Source organism: Pyxicephalus adspersus, chromosome 1 (assembly GCF_032062135.1).
Source record: "Pyxicephalus adspersus chromosome 1, UCB_Pads_2.0, whole genome shotgun sequence".
NCBI classification, from domain to species: Eukaryota; Metazoa; Chordata; class Amphibia; order Anura; family Pyxicephalidae; genus Pyxicephalus; species Pyxicephalus adspersus.
Window position 1 is genome coordinate 16,465,942 of NC_092858.1, and position 27,738 is coordinate 16,493,679.

General features: G+C 37.2%; 1 protein-coding gene across 1 annotated transcript in view; it reads left to right on the top strand.

Moving 5' to 3' along the window:
* Positions 1-27,738, top strand: part of CNTN5 (contactin 5) — a 790,266-nt gene that overhangs the window by 589,149 nt on the left and 173,379 nt on the right. Inside the window, exons 10-11 of the mRNA XM_072402864.1 lie at positions 16,458-16,661; positions 27,023-27,125. Of these exons, the coding sequence (XP_072258965.1) occupies positions 16,458-16,661; positions 27,023-27,125 (307 nt within the window). The remainder of the gene's footprint in view (positions 1-16,457; positions 16,662-27,022; positions 27,126-27,738) is intronic.

Consider the following 27,738-nt stretch of genomic DNA (forward strand, 5'->3'; position numbering starts at 1 on the left):
CCACCCACTTTAGGCTGTCTGCAGATAACTCCTCGGAGGCGAGGACAAGAACAGTCAGCCTACAAAAGGAAGAGAGCATTAGTGGCCAGCCTACTACAGAAAACTCCCACACAGAAGTAATGTACAGAATTTTTTGTAAATTTGATTACTGCATAGATATGGAAAAAATACACAAAGAATACAGAAACTCAGCAAGGTATTTGTTTACTCTCTGTCCCTGACTAGTAGCATCAGAAAATGACACCGTGGCTAACCATACAGCATCTATTATAGAGAGAAGCACTGATGACAGCCCTCTGTAGAACATGCATGACAATTCAGTAGTCTATCTTTAAATGATCCTGAATACTGACAATTTTACTGCGTATGGGAAATCCAAACTCAGAGTTTGTTTGTATTGCTGGAATTGGAGCTTTACCTTTTTGGTACAGGAACATTCCCTAGTGGAAAGACACTTCAGTAACCCTCAAGAGCTATTGAACTTTTATTCACTGATCTCTCGGGCTAGTATGAACCTGAAAGCACTCAGCTCTAAGAATTTCCTGGTTTGGAGCTTCCAAACTCTTGTGGCTTTGGCCAAGTAGAAGATCAAGCAAAGCTTGATTGGCTTTAGCAGAAAGTTGCAGAGTGTGATAATATAATTCTATTAGACATCCTGATGCCTACTTAAGGATTACCATTTTCCTGTTTTATGCATTGGGTAACCTGTATTAGGTACTGAAATGCACATCAATGTAATAATTTTGGAGTTATCATTTACAGTTATCGTTAAACTGATGTCAGGATGTCAAGATGACCCAAGAGCAAAATGTATTATATTGCAGTTAACTAGTGTTTAGATATACCTGTTTTTTTATTATGTTTTTTTTGTTCTTTTTTTTGATTATTTTTATCTGGTACTCTGTGCACCAGCCCCCCCCCCCCCCCCTTCCCGTTTTAGGGAGGCTACATTCTCTTCTCTTTACTGTATCTATGGAGGAGGAAAGTAGCCACCTTGGACTGCAGAACCCTTGAATAGATTGACTGTCATTTAGATGGATTTTACATAGGAAAATAACGAATTGAAGCCTAACCTTTTTACAAGCAGTTACAGCAATATATATATATATATATATATATATATATATATTAGAAAAATCTTTTACCCAAATGAATAAAAGCTGACCAGCATGGGCACCCCTGTTGGGGGCCAAATAGTTTATTTCAACCATCTACAGTACTTTTGCTGAACATCTTGACCTATTAAAGGAACTTGGAAAGTATCAAACTTACTAGCAGGATCAACATGTAATAGAACTATGTAAGGCTTAGTCTGCACGAAACCTGAGGCTTTAAAATTCCATGTTTGAAATTCCCATGCATTCCAATAATCTTCTTTGAGGCATGTTTTAGAGCATTATCTATAATGCTCCTTGTAGCGTTTAAAAAATTAAAATGTGAAGTTAACGTGGGGAAACAACAAAAAATGCAGTAAAACTCAGGTAAACACATCCATTGATTTCAATGGGAGAGTTTTTCCATGTTTGTTGGCATTTTCCCACATTTATAAGTGCCTAAAATGTTTTAAAGGTAAGTTTAAAACGTGAACACAAGTGCATAAAAAAGCATATAAACACAGTAGGAATATTTACATGCATTTTTAGAACCGTCTGTTTAGAAGCGGCCTTACAGAAGGGACACAGACAAATAATAAATGCTGTGTTAATGCTACTCATAGACTGAAATAAATATTAAAGTTATTATTATTAAATGTTATATTTTGTTATTGTTATTAGTATTTTTAATAATACACCCTATTTATATTGCACAAACATAATATGAACCACTGTGCATTAAATAGGATATATTAAAGAGAGTTAAATATGTTGTATTTGGTTATAGTTGTAGTCAGTTTAAAAGTGTATTTATGTAAAAACAATTTATATGTATGCACAAAATGAAAACAACAATGCTTTGATAAAATTTCCATAGTTACTGTATATTCTCTATTTTACTCTATAAAATGATTGAAAAGACTGAACATTCCTGTTAATTACAATGTGTGTTGGTATACATTGAGAAGAGAGTTTTATAAACGATTAGCTTCTCTTAGCATAAATTTTACTAAATACAGATTTTTATTCCTATCCATAAATTTCCATATAACAAATAAAAACACAACAGACAAACCGTCTCAGTATCACACAGCTCATCCTCTGTATAGGGAAATAGAATGTTACACTTTCAGAAATTCAGACAGGTGTATACAGAGCACATACCGCTTGAGTGTATTATCAGCCGCTCGCCAGACTGCAAAGAAACCAACACTGAAAGCAACAGATAATATTAATAATGCAATACGCTGATTTCTCCATTGAGAACACCTACGGCTTCACATTGCATTTCTCACACTAATATGTATGCCTTTTCCATTAGAGTACATTTGTATTGTTCTGAGTTATTCCAAGAGAAAGCTATCAAACAGGCGTTAACTGAAATGGAAATGGGAGCTAAGTGGTTATATGCCATAGGCTAGAAAGTCAGCCCTGTGCTGCAGGTCTGAATTATATTAATATTAAATATTAGCTAAACTGAGAGAACGCTGAAGCCGATCAAGCAATGTATAGATTGGGTTGCAAATTATAATTGTGTAGCTTGTGTACTTGCAGCATGAGCGATTAATATAATGTTGTTAAAAAATGACCTTTCCAAGGTTTTATTATTTTCCCGAGCTAGAAAACTGTTTAAAGGTGGAGATGGGGAAAATATCAGCTGGGTGGAATTTTAAAATGTTTGTATAGCCACAATGAATTTTTTGTAAGAGTTAAAAGGGTGGGTAAGGGTTAGTCTGAATACATTTTCCTTTCACTTTCCATCCTAGAGACACAACAGTATGTGGAAGATATTATTTCCAAAATAAGGACAATCTTAGTGGGGCCATGCTTAGCAAAGATAACATGATAGTTTTAAACCTTCACTAATCTATCAAAAATTAAAGCAAAACTAATTCTCCAATTTTACAAACTGTACCACATCCGGTCACTATATAGTAAACAAGCCCCTTTAAACAGCAAACTTCCTTTTCCTTCCCAATTTATATCTTACATGTTTCCTTTTCCAGACACTGCAGCTCCCAGTGGGACGGTTTAGGCATAGGAGCAGCCTTTAAGGAGGGTTTAAGGAGGTGCAGCTAATCTAGAAAGCTGTGGATGGGACTAGGTGTGGCCAGGTGCTAATTGTCAATCAGTGGTGACAATACTGAAAACCATGTCCCTTGCAACATTTTCCTATTATTATGAGAGTGGCAACTCTGCTCTACATTCAGAAGCAATGCAGTATTGTTGCTACCCCATATGTAGCTGCATTAGGTGGTTTTCATGGAATCATTGGGTATACATGGGGCTTTGCAAAGAGAGACTAAGAAAAAGCTGTAAATGCAGATACACTTACAATTAAAAACAAAAGTTTATACATACAAACAGCAACTTCTCTAAAAAAAGTGAGAAGTTGCAAAGCTATATTTTATGGCACTTCTACATAATCTAACATTATATATGTTTATTGAAAATATTTACCCTAATTGAAGTTTTCTTTTATTACCCCTTCTAACCATCTATATATATATCTATTGCCAAATAAATCATTTGTTTTATGATCATTTCGCATTCTAAACCTGTTTCGATTTAAAGTATTGCAGGAAAAAACTATGGTCTTTGCAAATAAATTGTAATTCTGCTGGTTTCAAATAGACTTTTCCTCTTTGTTATCAAATGACATTTTTTGGACATTGCAACCATATCTTTGAAACATTTGCATAATTTTGCATACATTATGTATGTCACATTTGTACAGAGGCATATTATTCCATTGGCGTGGCCTCAGTAGAATACAGATTATTTCTTTATCATCCTAGTGACAATAACTGGTAACCAAGTGTCATCCTTTTATTACGGCACATTTAAATGTTCGCAAAATTCCATTTCTTGAAACAAAGAAGTGTGGAGAGAAATAAAGCCGAAGCATAAAATCAATTATTGCTTTTGCTTGTGAATCAGGAAAATGAAGGTGAAAATGGCACATGTGGGATTGGATATAGAAAAGGCAATCATATTTTAACTTTAATCAGTTTAAAACAAATGTGTGTGTGTGTACTATACCAAGTTTCAGCCTTCTGGCTCTCTCTGACACACTCATCCAGTTGTTTATCCAGCGTACCCAACTTTGGAATGGCCTCCTTGGTCCTTCAAATTCCCAGGCTTTGCACATTCTTTCACCTTTCAGCTCTGATACAGCCACCTGGCCTTAGACTCCAACTCCATCCAGTCTGAAAAGCACACTTCTTTGATTATTTTTGAATATGGGTTTAGATTTATATCACCGGGATAGGTAGGTTTTGTCATTACTCACTATTTACAATGAGTAAATCTAATCTCACAATCTAATGTCCCTACCGTAGTCATATGACATTAACCCAGCCTAAGGTCAATTTGGGGGGAAGCCAATTAACCTGACTGCATGTTTTTAGAATGTGGGAGGAAACCGAAGTACCCAAAGGAAACCCATGCAATTACAGGGAGAACAAACAAACTCTTTGCAGATAGTGTCCTGTTTGAGATTCATACCTGGGACCTAGCACTGCATAGGCCAGAATGCTAACCTCTGAGCCACCATGCTGCCCTGAATGATATGAAAGCGGAACTTATGTTCCACTTTTGGCAATTCATAATCAGGTAGTTCATTATTGCAGAAAGGGACAGGCAATGTCCCTTCTGCAAAAATCCCTCCCTTTTGCCTGGTAGCTTCTGGTTTCTGGAAAAAAAACAGAGCTGCGCATGTACAGCATCAGCTTTGCTTACCAGAATACCCGTCAATCCTGGGTTCCCCTATGCATTCCGGGAACCAATCAAATCCCGCGCTCCTGTGCTGTAGTTACATCATCCCAGCCTGGATAATAAAGGTGGCCTAAGTTCGTTTACCGGAAGACAAGAACGTAGAAGAGGGCGGCACCCTACAAAGGAATAGGAAAAGGTGAGTAATACGGGTTTAGTTGTGCTTTAAGGATTTATCACAATGATAAACTTGTATGTGCTTTTCCACATGGAAAAGTTAGAGAACAAAACTTTCTTCAGGCTTCTTCAGAGTTCTAAATTTTCACCTGGAATAGTCATCCTAATTGACAGTATAAGAATGTAGTTTATGATGCTGGATTTTCTTTTTTTGCTATGGCTAGCATATTTCCTGCTGTTGTGAAGCAGCCCAATTGTTTCAGTATATTAATTTATGTTTTACTGTTTCTATTTTAAATTGCCAGTGTTGAGTGAAGGTGATCACAAACCTTAGATCCAGGCTCTGGAAGAAAATCTGCTCTATATTTTTCCCCCTAAACTAGGAACACATTTGAATACATATGTTTTATTCATGCTTCTCTTGGGACAGGACATATTGTTACAGAGTCCATGAAATCTCTGACAGCTCTAAGAAATGTATTTTATCTCTTGATTGGAACTCTGAATAGAGAAAAAGTAAAAAAAGGCTCTAGGGAGGAGTTTTTTTGGCAAACATTACTTGCAGCTGATTCTCTATTTTGTGTTATATTGAGGTAACAAGAAAGCGTATGGCTAAATTTGAGCAAGGCACGCATGAACATTAGAGGATAGCCCCGAAAGACATGCAGTGCCGCCTGAATTGGGATCATTAGCAGACATTTCCCAACTGAAGATCGAAGGACAGCGGGGTCTGCTGGAGTTTTTTAATCTATAGACTATTGTTTTCCGAAGGCAACAATAAGAGTTGGAAAGCCCTCTATAGGCCTAAAGCCCCATATAGACATCATATTTCTGGCAGTAGAGACAATCTTTTGTAAAGGTTTCTAGTGACAGGTGAATGAACAAGAGAGGGAAGGGGGAGGACGAGCAAATGGCTACCATTGTCCTCTACTCCATAGGAAAGCACAGTGCTTATTTCCCAATCAGTTGTTCATAAATCTGCCAGGGTGGATTATTGAACACCTTCAGGGGATCGCTGTACACATGCTAGATTTGTCCAAGATGAACATGCTCGTCCCAGGCAACAATCTGACATGTATATGAAGCTCAACACATTAACCACCCGACCATTAAACCCGACCTTGGTTCGGGTTTAAAACACTTGCAAAAAGTGTTAAACTCGAACTTTTGTCGGGTGGGTAAATCCATTCACTTACCTGGTCCCCGCTGTGATGATCTGTTCTGTTCCAGCGTCGTTCTCTAAAAAAAAAAATACTCACCTTCTCCCCGCAGCTCCTCCGGACACGTCCTCGCTCTTGCTTCTTCTCCCGGCGAGTGCAGTGACAATCTCCGGGGTTTCCCGGTGACGTCGCTGCATGTGTCGGTGCGGACGGGAGGCGGGGTGGGAAATTCAAATCGCTTTGCATTGAACTCAATACAAAAAAGCTGTATTGAGTCCAATACAAAGAAATCCTTATATAATATATATATATAATTGTATTATATAAATATTATATAAGCTACTGTACAGGTACATTACAATATACACTATTTTTTTTTAAAGATTTTTTTTTTTAAGATTTTTTTTTTCTGTTTCATAAAAAATTTATAAAATTTTGGACATATTTCGGTGAGTTATGCGGTAATTCGGTGAATTATAAGTAATTATTGAGTAATTCGGTGAATTATAGCCTACAATCTAAAATAAATTTCCATGCAAAAAAATTAACACTTTTTGCATGGAAGTACAGAAGTTTGGAAAGAATTAGAATACCCGGCGTTTGCGTACGCGTCCCTCGGCGATTCCTGATGATGTCCGTGCGTGCGCCCGTCGATGGGGGTCGTAGCAGGAAATTCAAATATTTTGTATTGGATTCAATACAAAGTCCTGTATCCAATCCAATACAAAATAATGCAAAATATATTTATGTGGTTTTATCTATAGGTATGTGACGTTGGACACTAGGCAGGTGTTTTAGAAAAATATATTACTATACAGTATACCGAATTATCTCATTTTCAGTATTTTTGATTTATTTATGTATTCTTGTTTAAGCTGATTTTTGTGTCTTTTATTTAATTTTATTAAAAGTATTTTTTTTATTTTTTTTACATGATTGTGTCTTTCAAACATTTTTTATATTTATGATATCTACTAGAACCCTGTTCGGACATATTTCTGTAAGTTACAGGTCTACAATTTAAAAAAAAATTTCATGAAAAATAGTGTACCGCTTTTGGTACAGAAATCTAGACATCAGTGTAACACCCGGGGGGTTAAACCCCACTTGTAATCATATAAACAGATTTGTCTTATAACAAACACTGGAAATGATTTACTAAAGTGGTATAATAATTTACTAAGGGGAATTATTGGCCTTCCAAGGGATTATACACATAGCTCACTTACATACAAATTCCTGGTCTGCACACCTGTCCTGCCTTGGTGACCTTTAAAGTTGTGCACTAATTAACTTGGCAGCCAGCAATCTAGCATTCCCAGAGGTTTCCTGTAGCAAATGCTGCTTAGTATGGTACTGATGATTTTGAGTACAGAGCTGAACTCTTTGCATGTGGAAAGATAAAAAACAAATACCTTTTCCTCATTCTCATTCTGCACCTATAAAAAAGAAGCCTTAGGGACCACGGGAGTCAAATGCATTTCGGCACTTTAATTCATGTGATTTCCTATCCTCAGCCTGTTTTGTAATGAAGTTCTGATCACACTTGTGAAAGCCGCAGCCGACATAACTGCACACAGATCTTTGTTTTTCAGTGGATCAATCATAATTAGCCGAGATTAATTGCAGTGTCACACGTCTAAATCCGGGCTTTTGCATTCGATGAATTGGAAGTGATTCGCTTATCTCGGTACAGAACCTGCAGGGAAATGTTCTCTTTCCACATTTTACATTGCGTGCGCTAAAATAAATCATTATTGGGCTGGTTGAATTTTTATTGAAATGTTCTAAAAGTGACCTTTTATATAATCCTAGGTTTTAAACTGGTAAAAAAGTACTACTTAAAATCAATGTGTATGTAAAGGTAGGTTTTATATTTTAGGGATAGGTTAGATACCTTTGCAAACTGAACTATTATAAAATAAAAGAAGTGGTGTCATCATCACCATGCAGTGCAAAGCAGGACTGTAGGAGGCCCATAAGGCCCATCCACTACAGCTGCATTTCTCTCTGTGGAACCCAAGGATTTCTCCAGAGGTGGCTAGGAGTTCCTTGAGCAATGAGAAGTTTGAGCCTCTTAGGTCAGTGACACCAATAGCTGTAAGGGTGATGTTCCTCTAAAAGGCGAGCAATGTAAGAGGCATTCTTCTTCCTGACCACCACACTAATGTTCTGTGAACTGTGGATATAGTAAATATAATAGGGAAAGACCCGAAAGTCATTGCAAGCGTTCCTCCATGTTGAAAAGGTTGGGAATTACTGGGTTAGATTTTCATTGTTGTCTATTGATGGCTCGGAATTTCAGCCATTTTTTTCCCTAGTGACCATTGTCACCAAGACAGAAGTGATAGAAAATTCAACACATTTGATTTGCCACTAAGCATGAGCAAGCAAATTTTTTTAATTCGGTCTTGCGGCGAATTGGGCCTTTCTTTCTTACCAAACATGTAGGCGAGACAACGGCCTTTGTAAAATCGAATTTTTGGGACCTGCAAGACCAATCAGGGGAGCGGAGCTTTCAGCTGATTGCTGATTTAGTCTCTGATTGCTGTTGCAGCCCTGTACTATGTGTTCCTGGATAGAGTTTCTCTATCCAGGAACACAGTGTGAGTCTTGCTGGCTGCTCGTGAATGAATGCAGCGTGGGAAAAATCAGAAGAGAGCCACGTTCATTTATAAATGCAAGCCACATTACTCACTCTGAGAGGAGGAGTATGGCGGCTGCATTTATGAATGGAGCAATGAGAATCCTCCTCTCAGTGAGAGATCCCTGGGCATTATAGGTAGTGCCCGGGGATCGCTCACTGACAGGAGGATTCCCATCGCTGTATTTATGAATACAGCCATGAGAATCCTCCTATAATGATTTCCGATGGTTTTGCGAAATTTCAGAGAAATTTCGGGAATCCATCAGAACTTCGAGGAAATTTTCGCATTCTCGCTCATCCCTATTTGCAACAAGAGGTCAGGAAATGTTTCCAATGACCTGGTCCTATATCTCAATCTATATCTTTTGTCTTGAGTTAGGCTTTAACCATCTAAACTCCACTGGGACCATATTTATGCAAGGCAACACCAATTTTTTTATTCCTAACCCTTATTGGTGGATTTTATATTGGGTCAACCCTTCCAAAGAATGGTTATTTAGGCGTTTATGGTCAAAGATATACTTTAAAATGCATAAATGAGAGGTCAAGGCATTGGAGGATTTCATTATAAAGAAAAAAAGGAAAAAAAACAGGACTTTATTGGTAACCATCTCCTCCATCAATAAAGGCAAAAATCTTGTTGTATTCCATGATATATAATCAAACCACCACAGTTGACTTAATTCTAATGATGCACATAATCCTTTATGCAGTCTATTAAAAGTCCATTGTAATGAAGACAAGAGTTCTTTCATAAATTCTAATTCTCATGTCAATGTCAAATCTGGACGTGTTTCAAGGACAAAAATGTCCATTTCATCAGGAGAGGTTGGGTTTTGAGTAGATGGATGGATAACATAAGCCAACGTGCAAATATAAGATATGGATGATGGACACAAGGGTCAAAAAAAGTCATCAAGAAGATAGCAGGCAGCCTAAATGTACATAGTAACATATCCCTGACAAATAATTCTATTGTGTTTGCGGCTTTAAACCCTGTTCCTAATAAAGTGCCCTATTAAGGCTGTTGATCTGCTGCGAATGTTGGTGAAGAAGAAAGGAAAGGGACTTCCATACCAGACTATTTTACACAATGGTGGATTTGAAGATCCCAATGATGTGTTCCATATGCAAAGATGTCAGTCTGAGTAGGAGTTTCTATGCTATTATGAAAATTGTACACAGATTACTAGGGCAAAATATCCCTAAAACCACATTGGTATACTTTTAAGTATTTTATTCCATAATGGGCATAATACTAAAATATTTTTAGATATATATGCATACATATGTACAATTATGTACAAAAATACAATTACACATGAGTAAGGAACAAGTGAGGAGGAACTTCTTTCTATATATATATATATATTGCATACTTCTTGTTAATATTAGTCTATGACATAACACCAAAACAACCAAAATGCTTTATTACCATCATTTTAATGCCATCCAAGCAGCTAGTCCCTTGCCTGATCATTCCATCATCTTCTATCTGCTAGCGTTGACTACGGACATCATACTTGACAGAACAGAACATTTTATGTTGTGAAAAGTTTTTTCAAGAACATGGAGACCACCATCTAGCTGCCATAGGAGTGCATGGGAGTACATATAGCAGTAGGTACACAGACAAAGAATGCATATAAAGATTTTATAGTAAATGTTGATGAAAGAGAGCCTTTGAAATTCTGGGAGATCATAGTAATGACTTGGTTGACATGATAAGAGGATATATATCAAGTATGACTTAACTGGTATAGCTGGAAACATTCCAGTTCAACAATCACTCCCCCAACAAAGTTATAATGATGGTACGTATCCATCTGATGAGTAGTTATAGGAATGCATTGATGGTAGACTATGTTTTCTACAGTCAGCTTTCCTCTTTGTTAGAATAGTGAAAAAACAGGAACAGGATAAGGACTTTTTTGCACCCTTGCCTCATGTTAGCATATTCAAAATATTAGACTGACAGCACCATGGCCATCAACAGCACCGTATTTGGTTTGCAGCTTTGGCTTTCACTCTTCCACCATGGGTGCTGCAGTATAGGGGATTAAAAGGTGATACAATGTATATACATTTAAATACATATACTAGATATCATTAATAATGCATGAAAAATGTTTAATTGGACATTAAATGGAGTGAAGGATATTCTTTCCTGTTTGCTGGTAGTGTGAAAAGCTTTATCTGTTCTTTTTAAATCTGGTAAAGCCATAGTGAAAAGCTGGCAATCATTAACCTGCTTACTGAGAGTCAGTGATATGAATGGGGGAAGATGAAGATGAGTAGGAACAATTAATCCGTAATATAGCTGTGAATCAATTGGCTTTATAGACAGGTAGCTATTTTCAGGCCACTTTCATTATATCAGCCCTCATTACAGAAATTCAACAAGTACTAAAGAATCAAATGGGACACTGGAGAATATAGCACAGAAAAAATGCAATTAAAACTCCCAAATATCCATTTCAGGAGATAATTTAGGACTGGTCTTTGTGAATCTTACAAAGTCACACTACCAAGTTTATATACAACTTGCAGAAGGGCATGTGCTACCATCACATGTCCCCACAGTCCTCCAAATGTTTTCCATATTTTATATTTTTAAAAGAATATATAGCAGAATATGCATGTACCTGTACATGCGCAATATATATATTATGGTCAGAACTATTAAATAAAATTAAAAAGAGTTGCATTTTTACCTCTATAGTACTGCTTGGATGACACTTCTAAGGCTGCCTTTGACCTGCTTTGTGCTTGGTTTCTTGGGGCGATGTATGATCCTTAGAGATGCTTTTGCATTGAAGGAAAAGCAGGTCAAATGCAGCCTTTTGCTGTGATTTGCATTTAAATGCATATGTTTGAGTGTCCTGCGTTTCAATGTCAAAGTGTTTGACAGCAAGGTCTATATTAATAAGCCGTTAATTTGTAACTTTCTCTAACATAGTATCTAATCATGCAAAAAGTTCCTGACATAAGCAATTGCTTGTATATGGTGACAATTGCCTGTATTGTTACTTTTTCATATTACAACACAAATTGCACCGGCATGTTTCACTGTTGTCACTATTGGGAAGCCAATCCAGAGTAATGATATACAGCTGACTCTTAACATAGATGTAGAAGTGGCAGGACGAGGCTGCAGTATATTAATTTGCAATGTTAGTATGGGTAAGGTTGGCTATTTCTATTTTGATATGATATTTAAGAATTTTATTTATTTGTTCTTTGGTCATATTTGTTTTTTTTTATTTTAAATGTATTCTATTTATGTAAAACTATGTATTGACTACTCTTAACACTAAGAGTATGCTTAGGCTATGTACACACATGCAATAATAATAGTTCACGATCCTTTCCAACGACTAATGACTGCACGATGCATGAAGTGTTCTGTACATACAGCACTATTCTGCTTTATAGAGAGAGGAGGGGGAGAATGAAGAAGCGGCACCCCGCTGTGCTCTCTCCCCTTCACTTGCATTACAAACGTTTTTCGTCCATCGTCCGTGGATCCGCCAGGACGGTCGTTTAGACGATTATCGTACGAGAAGTATTGCACATGTGTACCTAGCCTTAGATGTATGTTACAGGTCCTAAAGTGGAAAGTAGTTTACCAATGTGTCTCAACACAGGCCATGTGCCATGGCATCGTGCAAACACACACGGGTTGGATTAGGCTGAAATATCACTCAATTATCAGCTTTGTATGGGGAGAGAATTTAATTGCAAAGATCTCCCAATCATGTGCAAGAAAATGTAAGATAAGTGAACACTCGTTTAGTAAGTCAACTCCAGTTTGTGATACAGTCATGTAGTGTGAAATTACTCTCTTTATCTGTTGCTATTTTGTAAGAACGAATAAACTAATTTTTACTTTAAATTTGTCATTCTAGATTTTCTTGACCTTTTTAACACATGGGTATTGTGATTTGGGAATCCCTAGTATAATTACTACATCAACAGCTCACAGCTCGTTTTTAGCATGGTGGTCAGAATGCCCCTTACATTGTTGGTCATTGGGAAGAATATCACCCTTACAGATAGCCAAAAAGTTCATTTTTGGTCAAGAAACCTCTAGCAACCTCTGGAGGAATCCTAAGTTTTCTTGTAACCCTGGTTGAGAAACACTGATCTAAACCATACAAATGTTAAAGTTTATCCAAGCAAACCCATTTACTTAGTGTCTCTTAACCGATGGCTTGACACCCAGACCAGTCTTGTGTACAATTTTGGGATGGATCTCCCCTTGAATGTGTAGCCTACTTTGTCTAAGTATAAATGTGAATGGTAGCATGTGATAGCACACCTTCAATGAAATTGCAGACATTTAAAGGAAATTAGAGTGCAGGGTGACATGGGAACAGAGTTATTATACCTTAGCGGGTTATAAATGGGGGCAGAGGATTGAGCTTTGCTGTACAGGGACTGAAAGGGGCTGAAATTGATGCAAATTCTGCTAAGATAAAGAAAAGCGCTGATGTATTATAAAAAGATAAATTCATTTGTGTCACTTCCATCGGAGTTCCACATTGAATGTGTACAAGTATGAGCATGTACATTGCAATGATGCTCAGAGATCTCTTTATCTATATTTTAAATTATGTTTTATGGTTTTAAATATTTTTTGTTAGTTGATAACTTTACTGATAAAAAAAAAATACTTTAGAAACTTTTTTAGCTAATGTTGTTTGTCTTTGTATGGTTTTGCTGACATAATGATAATAATTCCAATGTTAGGACCCAGTAGCATAATAATTTTGTTTATTTGGGTCCCTGCATTTAAAAGTTTAGGAGCCCCTGCCATTACTACATTCTGATGTCACTATTTTGCAAATAACTGATTGGAACAGGGCAGGCACAGCCCACAAAATGGTTACCCTGGGCAGAAGGGCATGACAGGTACACTTTATTTTATTGTACTCGTTCTCTTTTCAGTAGGTACTTATTACAGAGACGTTAAGATTTTCATTTTCGGCCAGCCATAAAATCTTCATATAAATGGAAATAACTTGGCTATTTTTAAAGGGTTTAAAAATGACCTTCATAAAGCAGATGGAGAGCTCCGGGGAGACAATTTTGTAAACAAGAATGTTCTTTCATGGAGAAAAATGTCAGCTTTAAATTCCCTATAATGTTTTAAACTCTCTGCAAGCAAAACTTTGTAAATAACAGTCCTCCTGGTCAGCAAATAAGTTTATGTCTCCTCTCCGCTGCATACCAATGCCGAGCTCCGGGCTGCTTTTATTGTCTTCTGCCTTTGAATAAAGAAATCTTTATAGGACGACACCGCCACGTACTTAAATTTTCATTCTGGAAAGCTGAGCCGAATGGGAGAAGGATTTTTTTTTCAAATACATCAGAAGAACTATCCAGAACTTGCTGGCTTTTGCGGAAACATCCTCATTGAACCATATAAAACAGCACATTTTGGAGGTTAGAATTGCAGAAGAGAACATGATTAAAAATACTAGACAGGGAGAAAATGATTACATCTACAAAGCTCCAAAACCTTCCACTATATCAGTGTGTGGGGTGTGCAATGTTTCAGAATATTGATTTTACAGGAAAAGGGAACCTGTCACATCTTCTTGCACAAAAACAAAGTGCTCCACAATGCATATTGACATGCACTGCTTTAGCAGCCCATTTAAAAATGAATGGGCAGTCAACATTCTTCATGAAAAATTCCTGCACCATTGGTGCAATACATAGGACATATATATTTATGTGTTGCAACATGCTTTACCATACATGCTTTGCAGCTTACTATGCTTTGTGGTGGGTTGTAGAGCCAGGGCTGCCATCGGGGTAAAAGGGGATTATTCTGTACCACGCCCATTCAAAAGATTCCAGGAATGCCTTAGCATTGCTGGAATTTTTAGACATAAGAATGTAGACCCAGGAATTTTATCTAGAATGGCGTACCCCCATACCCTCAAGGCACATTTGATTGAGTTTCCAGGCACCTGCTAGTCATGATGCATCTTATACACCCTAACACATGTCACAATGTGAACAAACCCCAAAACAGGCCTTAACGTACCCATGATACCAAAGGCATGATACCTGTATTGTATATTGTATCCAGAATATGTTCCAGAATGAACAAGCCTCAAAGCTACCCATACTGCTGTATTCATCCATTTATGTTTTTACCTAATGCATTTTAATTAACATTAAGATGTCCTTAAATACATACTGACATACATTGATGCTTGTCAAGGCATGTCATGATGCACATCAGTGCACTTCAACATGCATCAATGGTTTGACATCTATTAAAATGCATGTGGATGTACATTGATTTCTATATAAAATGCATTAGGCAACAAAGGAGTCAAAATGCAAAACTAAACTTAGATCATTGCACTTAGCTGACATACTAATGTCATATCAAGCTATAGAAATGAAAAATCCCTTAGGAATGCTTACACAGGGCATTTGTTGAGTGGCTGAACTGGCTAGGCTTAGTAGCAAGACTTAGCAGCAAGACTAATTTACCCTAGGGTAGGGCAGGGTTCGGTATGTGTTAAGCTAACTTGGGTGAAAACATAAGGTTTATAGTTCCATGTTTCAGAAATGCCCTGTATAAATTAACCTTTAGACTTTCACCCCAAAATCAATGTGATAGAAAAAAAAATGAACTAGTTGACATAATGAGATAATTGAACATTAGTGTTAGCATTTTACTTCAAGTATGTTGTATACATATGAATCTTCATTAATACCAGTGTCTTGTTCAATTTCCGTGATCCTATGAGGGAAAAAAAAACACCTGCAGTATCAAAACAGAAAAAATGTCATCAGTTAGTTGAGGTCATGGGTTAGGTATAGACAACTCTCACGCAATTTACTGTAGACAAATGCAAATGATGAAGTCTTGTTTGCAAATGTATAACATTACTACTCATAACAGAATGCTCCTTGATGTAGTTGGCTATGATATGTGGTCATTAAATGTAATTGAAGGTGTTGGTGAGAGATCCCAGCAATAGGCTATTTGGCTTATGGGGACTCATTAATGAAACACAAAGTTTTCTTTACAGTACAACCAGAAATGGTGTGTAGGACTTTCAGGAGTTCTATAATGATCCATTCCATTTTACAGAAACCCTATGTAGTGATTTGATACTTTCTTTGGATATAAGACAGACTTTTGCCCAACATGGGATAGCTATTTCTAGAATAGCTCTAGAGTTACTCTCTAGCTTCAAGTTTAAGTATTGACATGTATCATGCTGCCCCCCCATGTATCATGCTACCCCCCATTGTTGCAATCAAATTACATTAGCTCCTTAAGCAAAACATAAACCTTCTTCGTTGCTTATCTTATCCAGGTCAAAATGGTCCATGGCATGGTCTCACATGGACCTTATGACCTAAATTGGGCCATACTCTAAGAATTTTAAGTCCCAGCGTATCAACCCATTCTAGTCCATCATGGTATACTACACAGCCATACCCAGCTATGAAGAAGAGATTTTAAATGTTGGAAAGCCAAAGTTGTCATGGTGAGGTAAGTCAGTGGAAACAAATGGAAAGGAGGTTTACAGGTTAGTGTAGGGTAGAAGGCATTGTCATTTGAACCTTTACGCAAACCCCTGTGTATCATTTAGTTGAATTCATCTCTTTCTTCTTTTTTTTCTTCAGAAATCACCTATAGCTGGGTTTTAAATGAGTACCCCTCATTTGTGGCTGAAGACAGTCGGCGTTTCATCTCACAAGAGACGGGAAACCTTTACATCTCCAAAGCACAAGCATCAGATGTTGGAAGCTATATCTGTCATGTAAAGAATGTTCTGACCAACACGAGAGTCATGAGTCCTCCGACACCACTAACATTGCGCAACGATGGTAAGTGCTCATTTTTTTCTTTTGTTATTGTAGCGTTTTAATAATAAAGATCCTGTAACTATGATGTTATATATATTGATGCTATCCTGTAACTATGATGCTATATGATATATATTTATATATATATATATATATATATATATATATATATATATATATATATATATATATAAGATTTTTAGGGTTGTGTAGAACTCCTGTCCATTTGACAAAAATTAATGGCTTCACCATTTTCTACAATTTTATTCAATCCATTTTTGATCCAAGAATGAATTGACCTTGGCTTGACCTTAAATCCCTACGTGATATACCGGTCTAGTCTATGTCCATCCATTGTGATATATTGGACAGGTCACAGAGACAGATTTATGAGGATCACCAATCACGTCATATACTGTTATATTTCCATCTATGAAAATAGAGAGTGATATTAAATCTTCTTGTCACATTCTGCCAGGATTGTATGGCTTTAGCTGCTATCAGTCTTTAACTCTTCTTCCTATATATCTCAAAGGAAAACTTATCTTCATTGATACCAAACAAATTAAATAAAAACATCAAAAAAAATCCTTGGATGGTTTCTTGGTAAAATGAATATCTCGTTTGTTAGAATGTCCTTGACAATCATTCATTTCCTACAATTCAATTTCACTTCGAGAAAGCTTAAAGAAACAATTTAATACTCTATAAGAAATAGATTAGAAGTTCCCTCCTGTAATAATACATTACTATATTACCTTCCTATATTGTTGGTAATTTTTATAAAGTGAGATATATTTGGTGCCTATGGAGAAAATAAAACATCGCTCTGTTTGGTTGTACATACTGTATATATGATACTTGTCTAGAATGATATTCCTGTTGATCTATCTACAGTGGTGCTAGAAAGTTTGTGAACCTTTAAACAGGGGTCCCCAACCCCCGCTCCGTCTGACAGGTAGGCCGCGGCTCTGGCTGGTCCACCCCCTATTGGGGTCAAGAGAAGGACCCCAGTGGAGGAGCACACCGGCCAGAGCCACAGACCAAATCCCCTGTACAGATTGTAGGCTCGGGGGGTTGGGCGGGTGGTGTCTCTGGACACAACCCGCCCACTGCCTCATTGCAGGCTCAGACCTTCGATGGGAGAGTGGGTGGGTTCTGGCATCATTACATCACTCTGGGGAAAGTTTCAACCCCTTTGAGTGACACACTGCTCCCCGAGCATGCGTGCATTTTAGTGGTCTGTGAGCTTTAAAAGGTTGGTGACCACTGCTTTAAACTTTTCTATATTTAATATCAATGTGGCCTCAAACATCTGATTTTTCTAAAAAGTCCTAAAAGTAGATGAAAAAACCCAGCTAAATAAATCAAAAACAAATTATTATATTGACATATATAAACAAATAATTAACATATAATCCAATACCATATCTGCATGTGGCAAAAGTAGGTGTATCATCTCTTAGTATTTGGTGTGACCCCCTTGTGTAGCAAAAATTGCAACTAAACCTTTATGGTAATTATTGATCAATCCTGTACATTGGCTTTTAGCCCATTTCTCCATATAGAACAGCTTTAGCTCTTGGATGTCGTTGGGTTTCCTCACATTAACTGCCAGCTTTAGGTCTTTCCACAACATTTCAATTGGAATAAGGTCAGGACTTTGACTTGGCCATTCCAGAATATTTTATTCTTCTTCGACCATTATTTGGTGGAGTGATTTGTGTGGTTAGGCTCGCTGTCTTGCCGCACTGTGTCTTGAGATTCAAGACTTGACATTTTCCTTTAGAATTCTCTGGTAAAACTCAGAATTCATCAATAATGGCAAGCCATCCAGACCCAGATGCAGCAAAACAGGTCCAAACCATACCACTCTCCCACCATGTTTCACAGTTGGTTCTAATGCTGGAATACAGTGTTTTTTTTTTTTCTCCGAATGTAACTTCCCTTATTTAGGAAAAAAAAATCTTTTTTGGCTCAATGCAAACACAAAATATTCTTTCAGTACCCTTACAGTTTGTCCACACTGTCGATATACAGAAAAATTTTTGGGGGAGAGCATTGGTTTTCTATTTGCTACCCAGCCATACACAGCATTGCTATTCAGTGTTCTCCTGACGGTGAACTCCTGAACATCAAAATTAAACCAATGTGTTCAGTTGTTCAGAAGGTGCCCTGATTTGCAGTCTAACCTCTCAGACTAATACACACCTTGAATTTAGAGTTATCCTTGATGGTTGACCACTTCTTGGTAACAACAGGATGAATGGGTTACTATGTGTATGGGATTGTTTTACTAAAGGGAATACGGGCTGTTCACATAGCAAGGTTAATTCTCTTTGGAAAGGATATTTATTAAAATAAAAGCTATATTAAACCATCCAATACAATATGCAAACAACACCCTTTTTTATATTTTCGTGGATGGATTAAGTATCCTTTACAAAGTGAATTTTTACCGCATTAACTAAACTAAGTGATGGTTTGCAAGAGGATAATTCCCTGTGTTAAGGCACAGACAACATTCTTTAAGTCAATCCCTATATGTTTAAAAGCAACAAATCCTCTTTTTTATTGTCTTCTGGTAAAAAAACAAGATAATATTATTGCATAATTGACTACAATTCCACAAACTAGAGTGGAAAGTCTTCGATTCGCAAGTGCCATTATTCATGAATGATTCTGCCATTCATTTCTGAAACCCAGCTTCTCTTAGCAAATATGCCATGCTTATCATACCTCGCAGTGACAATGGTCTACAATGCTAAAGCATCTGTGTGCATATCGGAATAAATGGCTTCTCTGGAATATTTTAATGTGATATGTAGAATGTCTGTAGTACAAATCGGAGGCTTTAAAAACAAAGTTGGCTGCAGGGGTGTAAAGGAATGATTTGCAGAGATATAGAGAAGTGATTTGCATTATTCAGCCCACTATGAAATACCTCATTGTTTTATGCTGGAAGTGATGACATGTAAATACATCCATAATACATCTATATATATAATATATATTTGCGGTACATGCGTGTGTTCCTTTTAATAACCCCAGGTTCATCTTTAATCTTGCACAGTTGTATATGCTCATCTTCTATCCTGAAATTGTTTACTATGCACACTATGATGAGCTATGATTTAATAAAGCTATTCAAGGCTGGAGAAGATACACTTTCATCAGTAAAGCTGGGTGATCCAGCAAACCTGGAATGGATTTCCTATGTCATTTGCTATTTATTAGCATTTTTTTTTTCCTGGACCAAATCTATTGCAGGTTTTAGGAGACCTCCTCTTAAAAGTTAAAAAAAAACATTATGTATAAAGGTTTGCTGCCCTTTTTGAACTACTGCATATGATAAACAAATGGCTCTCTTTAGGAAAAAAATAAATGCTTTGTCTTTATTGCATTATATTTATGCTAATTTACGAGGAACCCAACTGGAAGACAGGGAGGGAACATTGTCATCCTATACCAGTAAAGGATATTAGCATATTAGAAAAAAAAATGAGTACATAGACTGAGATTAAGTTACTTTCTAGTGACATGATAGCACAAAATGAAAATCTAGCTAAATATATATAAACAAGAAAAACATTGTTAGCTGTGTATTATGTTATTTCGGGCTCACTGCTATGAATTGTGGTGATTATTAGACTAAGCTGAAGTGCATTTTCAGCTAATGTCAGCCCTTATATACAATGCCCTTCTTACGCTATTGTGACCTGTAATACACCTGTGTTCCCCAGGGCATAGGCAGTATATTTTTACAACTCGTGTATTAGCCAAGAAAAAAAGAAATACTATTGGTAATAAATGTGGCTAAACTGTAATAAAAATAAAATGTTAGGAATGTCCCTACGTTTTTTTTTTTTTAAGGTATACGTTTAATTCATACCCTTGATAAACACCGGAGCAATGAATACTCTTTTATGGCCCTTCTAACCTTTAGAATGACCAAAACAATTCATTTTTAACGGGTTCTTTTACCACGGGCTCAATAAATTCGAAGCATCCAAGGGAAATGGCCTTTTTTCTAACAGTTGTTGACCAGAGAAGCAGAAGCCACCAGTGTTTTTTTAGTGATTGGGAGAGGGAAATCAAATTCTATGGGCTATATTTCTAAAACAAGGAATCTGACATTTCCTTAATCATTCCTTAGTGGGAATCAAGTACTGCCATCGAAACATATGGACCTGGAAGAAGGGAATGTTTGAGGGAATGTCTGTTTTTAGAAATAAAGCCCTATGAGCTTCCAAAGACATTCACTTCTGCTCTTTTTTAGCCATATAGAATACAAAAAGCAAAGACTTCTGGTCCAAAGAGAACCTCCTTTACAGAAGAGTGTATGGTTAGCAGCTGAGGTCCCAGTGGTTCAGGGGATTTTGACACAATTAGCCTCCTGAGGCTAATTGGGGGCTATCTATAAGTAAAGAGTTCAGCGTTGAATTTGGGGACTGTCATATGGTGAGTACTGCCGCTGGACCACGACCTTACATAAATACCCCATGTCAATGGTCAATGGGATTATTAAATGCCAAGGCATCAGTTGGAGTAATAAATATCCCTGGTTAGTAGCGTTAATATATATTAACCATATGGTGGTCAATGGAAGGAATGGGAACAATTAGTGGTGGTCGATGAGAAAAATGTAGCCTAGTCAATGGTGTTCAGTGGTACTTACCTTGCAGGCTCCAAGGCTTCCACCCCACCTTATGATGACATGATGGCCTGGACTACACTAACACCATCTAGTAGGAGGTTACTCAGCCTGAGAGTTACTCAGCACGATGTTACTCAGTTTGTGAGGCGCTGGAATGCTGCATGACTTCTGCTGATTAATAAATTGTGATTTATGACTTTTTGATTAGATATCCTTGTATACAAGGCCTCATGGATGAGTAGTTTTGGCACCAATCCATTCTTTGAATCTTTTAGTTCTTTGTTTAACACAACTGCTGCTCCCTAAAGCTACGTACACACGTCAGATTTTTATCGCCCGATAATCGGCATCGGCCAATTATCGGGCGAAAATCTGCCGTGTGTACAGTCGACTTTCAGGGATTACAACATCCAATGAGTGAGGAGGATTACTCCATCAAAAAGGTGCCTTCCATGTGTGTAGGGATGACAGGTCCTGCAGGGTGACTGCATAGAGTAAGTATGTACCATAATCAGAAAGTATGCTGTGCATACTTGAAGATTATGTCAGAAGCTCACCACCCCCCAACAAGTTTAGTTCCACTTTAATAGTCAGAGGTAATCTTCAATATACTTAGACTGACAACTTTTATATGAATAACTAGTTAACTACCTGGACTTGGACCAGAAATGGGTGGAGAGTGTCTATACCTATGTTTCCATAGTGAAAACACCAAATGTCCAGACCAGGGGTGTGATCCTAAAAAAAAAGAAAACGAGGCACAGTAAACATGCCCACCTCTCTACACCCCTGCCTATGTTTAACTCAAAGGGGAAAAAATTTCCCCCAGAGTGTCGTCATGATAACAAGCCCCGCCCAGGTCTGGGCCTGTGATGGGAGAGTGGGTGGGTTGTGTTCAGACAGACAACCCACTCACTGTCTGCAACCTCAGGAGACATGGTCCATGGCTCTGGCCGGTGCGTCCCCCCGGCAGGGTCAGGAGAACTGGCCAGAGCTGTGGAACACCAAAGAATATAAAATAAGAGTGGGCATGCATGCCCATTTCCGAAAAAAGGTGAGGGCATGGCATTCCCACCTGTGCTCACCCCACTACACTCCTGGTCCAGACTAAGCCATTTTTTTGAATAATGCTGTTTTTCTTAGGCCCATTGAAGTTAGAACCCTAGAAATACATTATAGTAACAACAAATGTCAAATCCAACATCCATTGTGGGAGTTTTCACAAAAAGCCTGGATCACTTTCAAGCATTACAAGCTCAATGACCAATAAAGGTGCAGCAAGCCAATACCTGCTAATGGAAAGGCAGAGACTCATTGCTGTCAGCCTGTAAAATAAGTCCTTACCTGGTAGGATCTCCAGGTAAAAAAACATATTTTTATTCTACCAGAAACTTAGAAAAAATATATAATTATATATTATAATTAACATAGAAAAAAAATTTGGGTTTACATGCATTTTAGTTTTCCATGCTTCTCCTCCCCTCTTGGTGAAGGGTGAAACCAAGACACAGGGAGATTTTAACTAGGGCTGATACAGACAGTAGTAGACACTTTAGAGTGTTTAGAACAATCCTTCATGCCAATAAAAAAAAGCTGTAGCTGGGACTTATTGGTTTGTCAACTGGAATCTTTTTCAAGAAGATGACAGTTTAGGTACATCAGTACATGGTCATTAGAATACTAATGTGTCCATCAGAACCATAAAAACAACCATGTGGACAGCAGAATCATAGGAGAGATGTACAAGTTTTAATAGTTTGTCAAATTATACTTTTTGCCTTTTTAAATCTTGACTTTTTACACCTAATCTCAATGGAACGTTCAGTAAAAAAACCTTTTCCTTCTCCTTGCCAGCCCAAACTCCCCCCCCCCTTCCAATAAAAACTCCACACCTGTATGCATTTTAATTGGCTGGCCGTTTATTTAACAAAATTTAACCATTTAACAATTTAACAATACCATAAATTAACTTATCACATAAACAATTAAGATAACAAACAAACAAACCAACAAACAAATAAATAAATTTAAATACCATTTAAACAACATTTAAAGGAACAATTCACATATATATAGCAACACTTTTAACATTAACCCCTACCTAACCAATCTATCACCCAAAACCACTAGGTTGCCGGTCCGGAAGGCAAAGTCCGCCACCACCATTTTTCCTTGATCACAAACCACCATGCCATTCTGGCCCCCTAGCAGCACAGCACCACCTCAGGGGCCTCCAACATTCCACTTAACCGAAAGGGGAGGGTGGTTCACCACCACCTTGGGTGCCTCCCCCCCAACCGTACTTAAACCAGAATTCTTACCTTCCACCAACCTCAACCGTCCCCACGCACCTAAATAACAGGGCGGGTGGGTGGGAATTTCTTTCTCCAAAAAAATGTGCTGAGGTTCCGTTACCCATTCCTTTTATCTTCTACACTCCTCCCCTTAAACTTTTGACTCCTGGTTCTTCTCCGACCCTCCCTTCAACTGAAATCTAATCTCACACCTGCTCCCCCCCCCCTTTTCTTCTGAGCAGGACGTGCACCCTGTCATGTAGCCCCTTGCATATTCCCTGCTGCGGGCCTCTCTGTTTCATTAAATGTTATTATGCAACAAATATTTGTACAAATATATTGAGAATATCAGTTGTGATTATGTAGAAGGTACACTAAATCCAAGGTGTTTCATGGACGAGCATTTAGGGGGTTATTGGTCTGTGGTCTAATATTTGGTGATGGGTTTAAAAAAACAAAAAAACAAAAACAGCAACAGTTAATGCTTGATGAAATGTAGAATATAATGGTATGAGTTTTTATTATACACGGGGTCTAATTTATCAAAGCTCTCCAAGACTAGAGAAAATAGACTATCATTGGAGAACCTGCATGAGCCATCAAACCTGGAATAGATTTCTTATATATAATTTACTATTATTTGTCAAATGTTTTCAATCCTGGACCTGATTCCATGCACCGTTCCAAGTTTGTTGGATCAACCAGATGGTTCCATGATAGTCTATCTTCTCTAATCTTGGAGAGCTTTAAAAAAAATCAGGCCTGCTTTGTCTAAAAGATGGATTCATCTCTGGAAACTGTACCCTAAAATGAGAAAAAAGACAAAAGACGATTTACCAGTAGTGCCTGTGATCTCCTTGCAGCTGATCCTTGGCCATTTATTATATATTTATTTATCCATGTCTGTTTTTTTCTTTTCTTTTTTTTATTGTTTTCTACAGTATGAATTAAAATTGACATGAAAACAAAAAAAAGACATAAAAACTTTGAAAAAACACACATGGAATTATGTTTTGTTCGAAAAATGGTTAAATAACACTTTTTAGCTACATGGAGGATGTTTGATATCTGTAGTTGTTGTATATATGTATGCAGTTTGGATGTTTTCAATATTAAACTACAATAGGGAAAATATTATAAATAACGTAAAGCCACTGGATGGAATGGTGTGTCAAAGCTGGTACTGTATACATACCTAATATATATATATATATATTATAAATATAAGAACTTCCATTGCTGGCATGTTCGGAAATGCAGCCTTTGGGGATGTCATCCTCATCCTGACAACAATGTTGGGAATCACTGACCTGAAACAAGCGCCAACATCGAGAAAATCATCATTGCATAGGTTCTCAAGAGGCACTGTAGAGAGCCAGCCAGTAAGAACTACATACTTTGTATTTATATTTTTCATGCTCTTCTATCAAAATGTTGTTTCTGTTGTTTGCTTTAAAGTACATTTTCATGAAAGAACAATAGGGACTATCATGATGACCTTCATGTCTCATTACTTTAAGTTACTAACCTAGAACTAATATGCCGAAGTATGCAGGACCTATGACTTTATATTGGGTTTCCTGGTAATTCACGAAAATTCACACAACTTTTATCCTTAATTCATACATTTTCAATAAGATTCTGTTAGAAAATGTGTTGGCTTAGGTAAAAGTTGTATAATTCATAAGTGAAAACATTGATTAATAGAACCCTGAATTAATAAAGCCAGTAGGTCCACACAACTTCCAGACAACTAGTATATTTAGAGCAGCTAAGCAGGACAGTTACAATTGGAAAATTTAACTTAAAAATGAATCTATGTCCAGACTATTTACTTTCAAACAAGCCCTCATTCAACTCTCTACCTATAGCCAATTATTAGGAAATTCATCATCCACGTTCAAAACAGAGACAAAGAAATCTACAGTAGTCTATTTTCAATTGTTTTCTGTTGCCGCAAAATTTTGGCAGCCTTCCCATCCTCTGGTGTAGTCACACAGCAGATATTTCTAAGGCTCAGTTTTCAATCATGTGGATAACCACCCCGATTTCACTCAATTTCAACCCCTGTGCATTTTAGTGAGCAAGTAAGCAGTTGTGGTGCTCTAGGAGTGTTCTTGTTACTTATTGCAAAGCATCATAGGTCATATTCCTATAAATATTTTCAACATTTTGCAACTGCCTCCTATATCTTCTATCAGCTTGCTAATGCAGTTGAAAGTGTTCCCAGTCAGTCTAGGGCAGCTGAGCTGAAAATCTGAAGCACTTTGAGAAACCTCTGAAAAAACGCACCTAAACCACACTGCCTTCTGAATAATTCTGTTACCCCTCTTTTTCTACTCATTGTAAAAGTTTGTCTTAAAAATGTAGGGATATTTAGGAATCTATCTATCTATCTGTCTATCTATCTATCTATCTATCTATCTATCTATCTATCACTGCAAAAGTATATGATGCTGTAGTTTTATACAAATCAGGGCACATTTGGCTTTTTGCTCGGCCACATTTGGCTTATTTTATCCTCAAACCATTTTGACAGTTGACATATTTAGTATCTATTTTTTTGTAAACTTCATTTTTTATAAGTGAGCAAAAATTGGGGGATTATATTTTCTTTGTGTGAACAAAAATGAATTTAGAAAATTGACACTTACCTCTACTTCTGCAGAGGCCCTTGATCCCTCCACACCTGGTTTCGATTCTGTCCCGCACCGTCCTGGATTCTTTCTTTGCCCTGGCACAGAGGAACAGCCAGGGTTCAGGCTTCTGCTTACTGTGCAGGTGCAAGATCGGGTTAGGTTTCCTCCTGTAAATGTAAAAAATAAAGTGTTGATCTCACTGCACATGGCACTTATTTTTTTACATTGCAGGAAAAGCCCCTTCTGCACATGCTCGAGATCGGCCATGTGCAGAAGGAGCAGCCTGAAGCCTCCTTGGATGAGTTATGTAGGTATCCCAGGAGGCTCGGGACATACTATTCAGTCTTTACCACTGCGGCCAAGATGACCTCCTTTTCTTTAAACAAAAAAAAGTATTTAGTCAAAAAAAACATTTTTGCTTTAATTTAAAAAGCTATCTATCCTTTGATATAAAGTAAAAAAATCTAGTAACTAGGTCCATTTTTTTGAAAATGTACTGAAAATGTGGGTTTGATGAACAATTGTGCTAATATTATATAACATTACACCTGATAATAATTTATCAGTCTTTTATATTATATATATTTATATAATGTTTGGGGGTATTTTCATGTGCAAAATATTTATTTTAGTCTGAAAACATTGGCTTTGGCAGGAAAAGAAAAAAACTCATGATCATCCTTATTGCTCTCACCTCTGGTCATCTTTATAGAAGTGATTCACACAGTAAAAATCTTGCATGGAAATAAGTGGTTTCCCTGTTATTTTTAAAGTCTTTTCTTTATTTCCCAGGTGTGATGGGGGAATATGAACCAAAAATTGAGGTGCACTTTCCATACACTTTTACTGCAGCTAAGGGAACCACTGTTCGGATGGAGTGCTTTGCGCTTGGCAAGTAAGTGCAGATTTCCTCAAATTAGTAGCGGTTGTTTATTAGAAGCTGTTGTGTTTCATTTGTGCTTGGCCATCTAGCTGTAATTTTTATTTATATCTTCTTTATTTTATCCTGGGTCCTGAGGTGCTAAAACTCAGGGAAAACATTAGGATTGCTAACTGCTATAAAACTTACAATTCACAACATTTCTCTACATTCTTTATTTTATAAAATATTTATGTCTAATGCAAAATGTACCCAGTATTTTTTTTTTTGGCTGTTCAGCTCACATTAAAGGCAAAGTGTAATGAAGTGCTGGTTTCTAACAAAAAACTACAGTGCATGTTGTTAGGTAAATAATACCTGGAGGAGATGTATGAGTAATTATACCAGGATTTCCTGTCTTAATGACATCTTTTTGCCCTTGTCACTTCCTTTGTGCTCCCTGACTTCTGTCTGAATAGCTTGTGATGTTACTCCTATGTTCTGTCTTGTGTGACCTCCTACTCTGCCCTGTTTTTCTGCAGTTTGGAGGAAAATGTTTCAGTATAGAACGTATAAGACTGTAAAGTCTTGGTAATAGAGAAGTTGAAGAAAAAAAAAGTGTATAAGTAGAATATTTTAATTATTAATT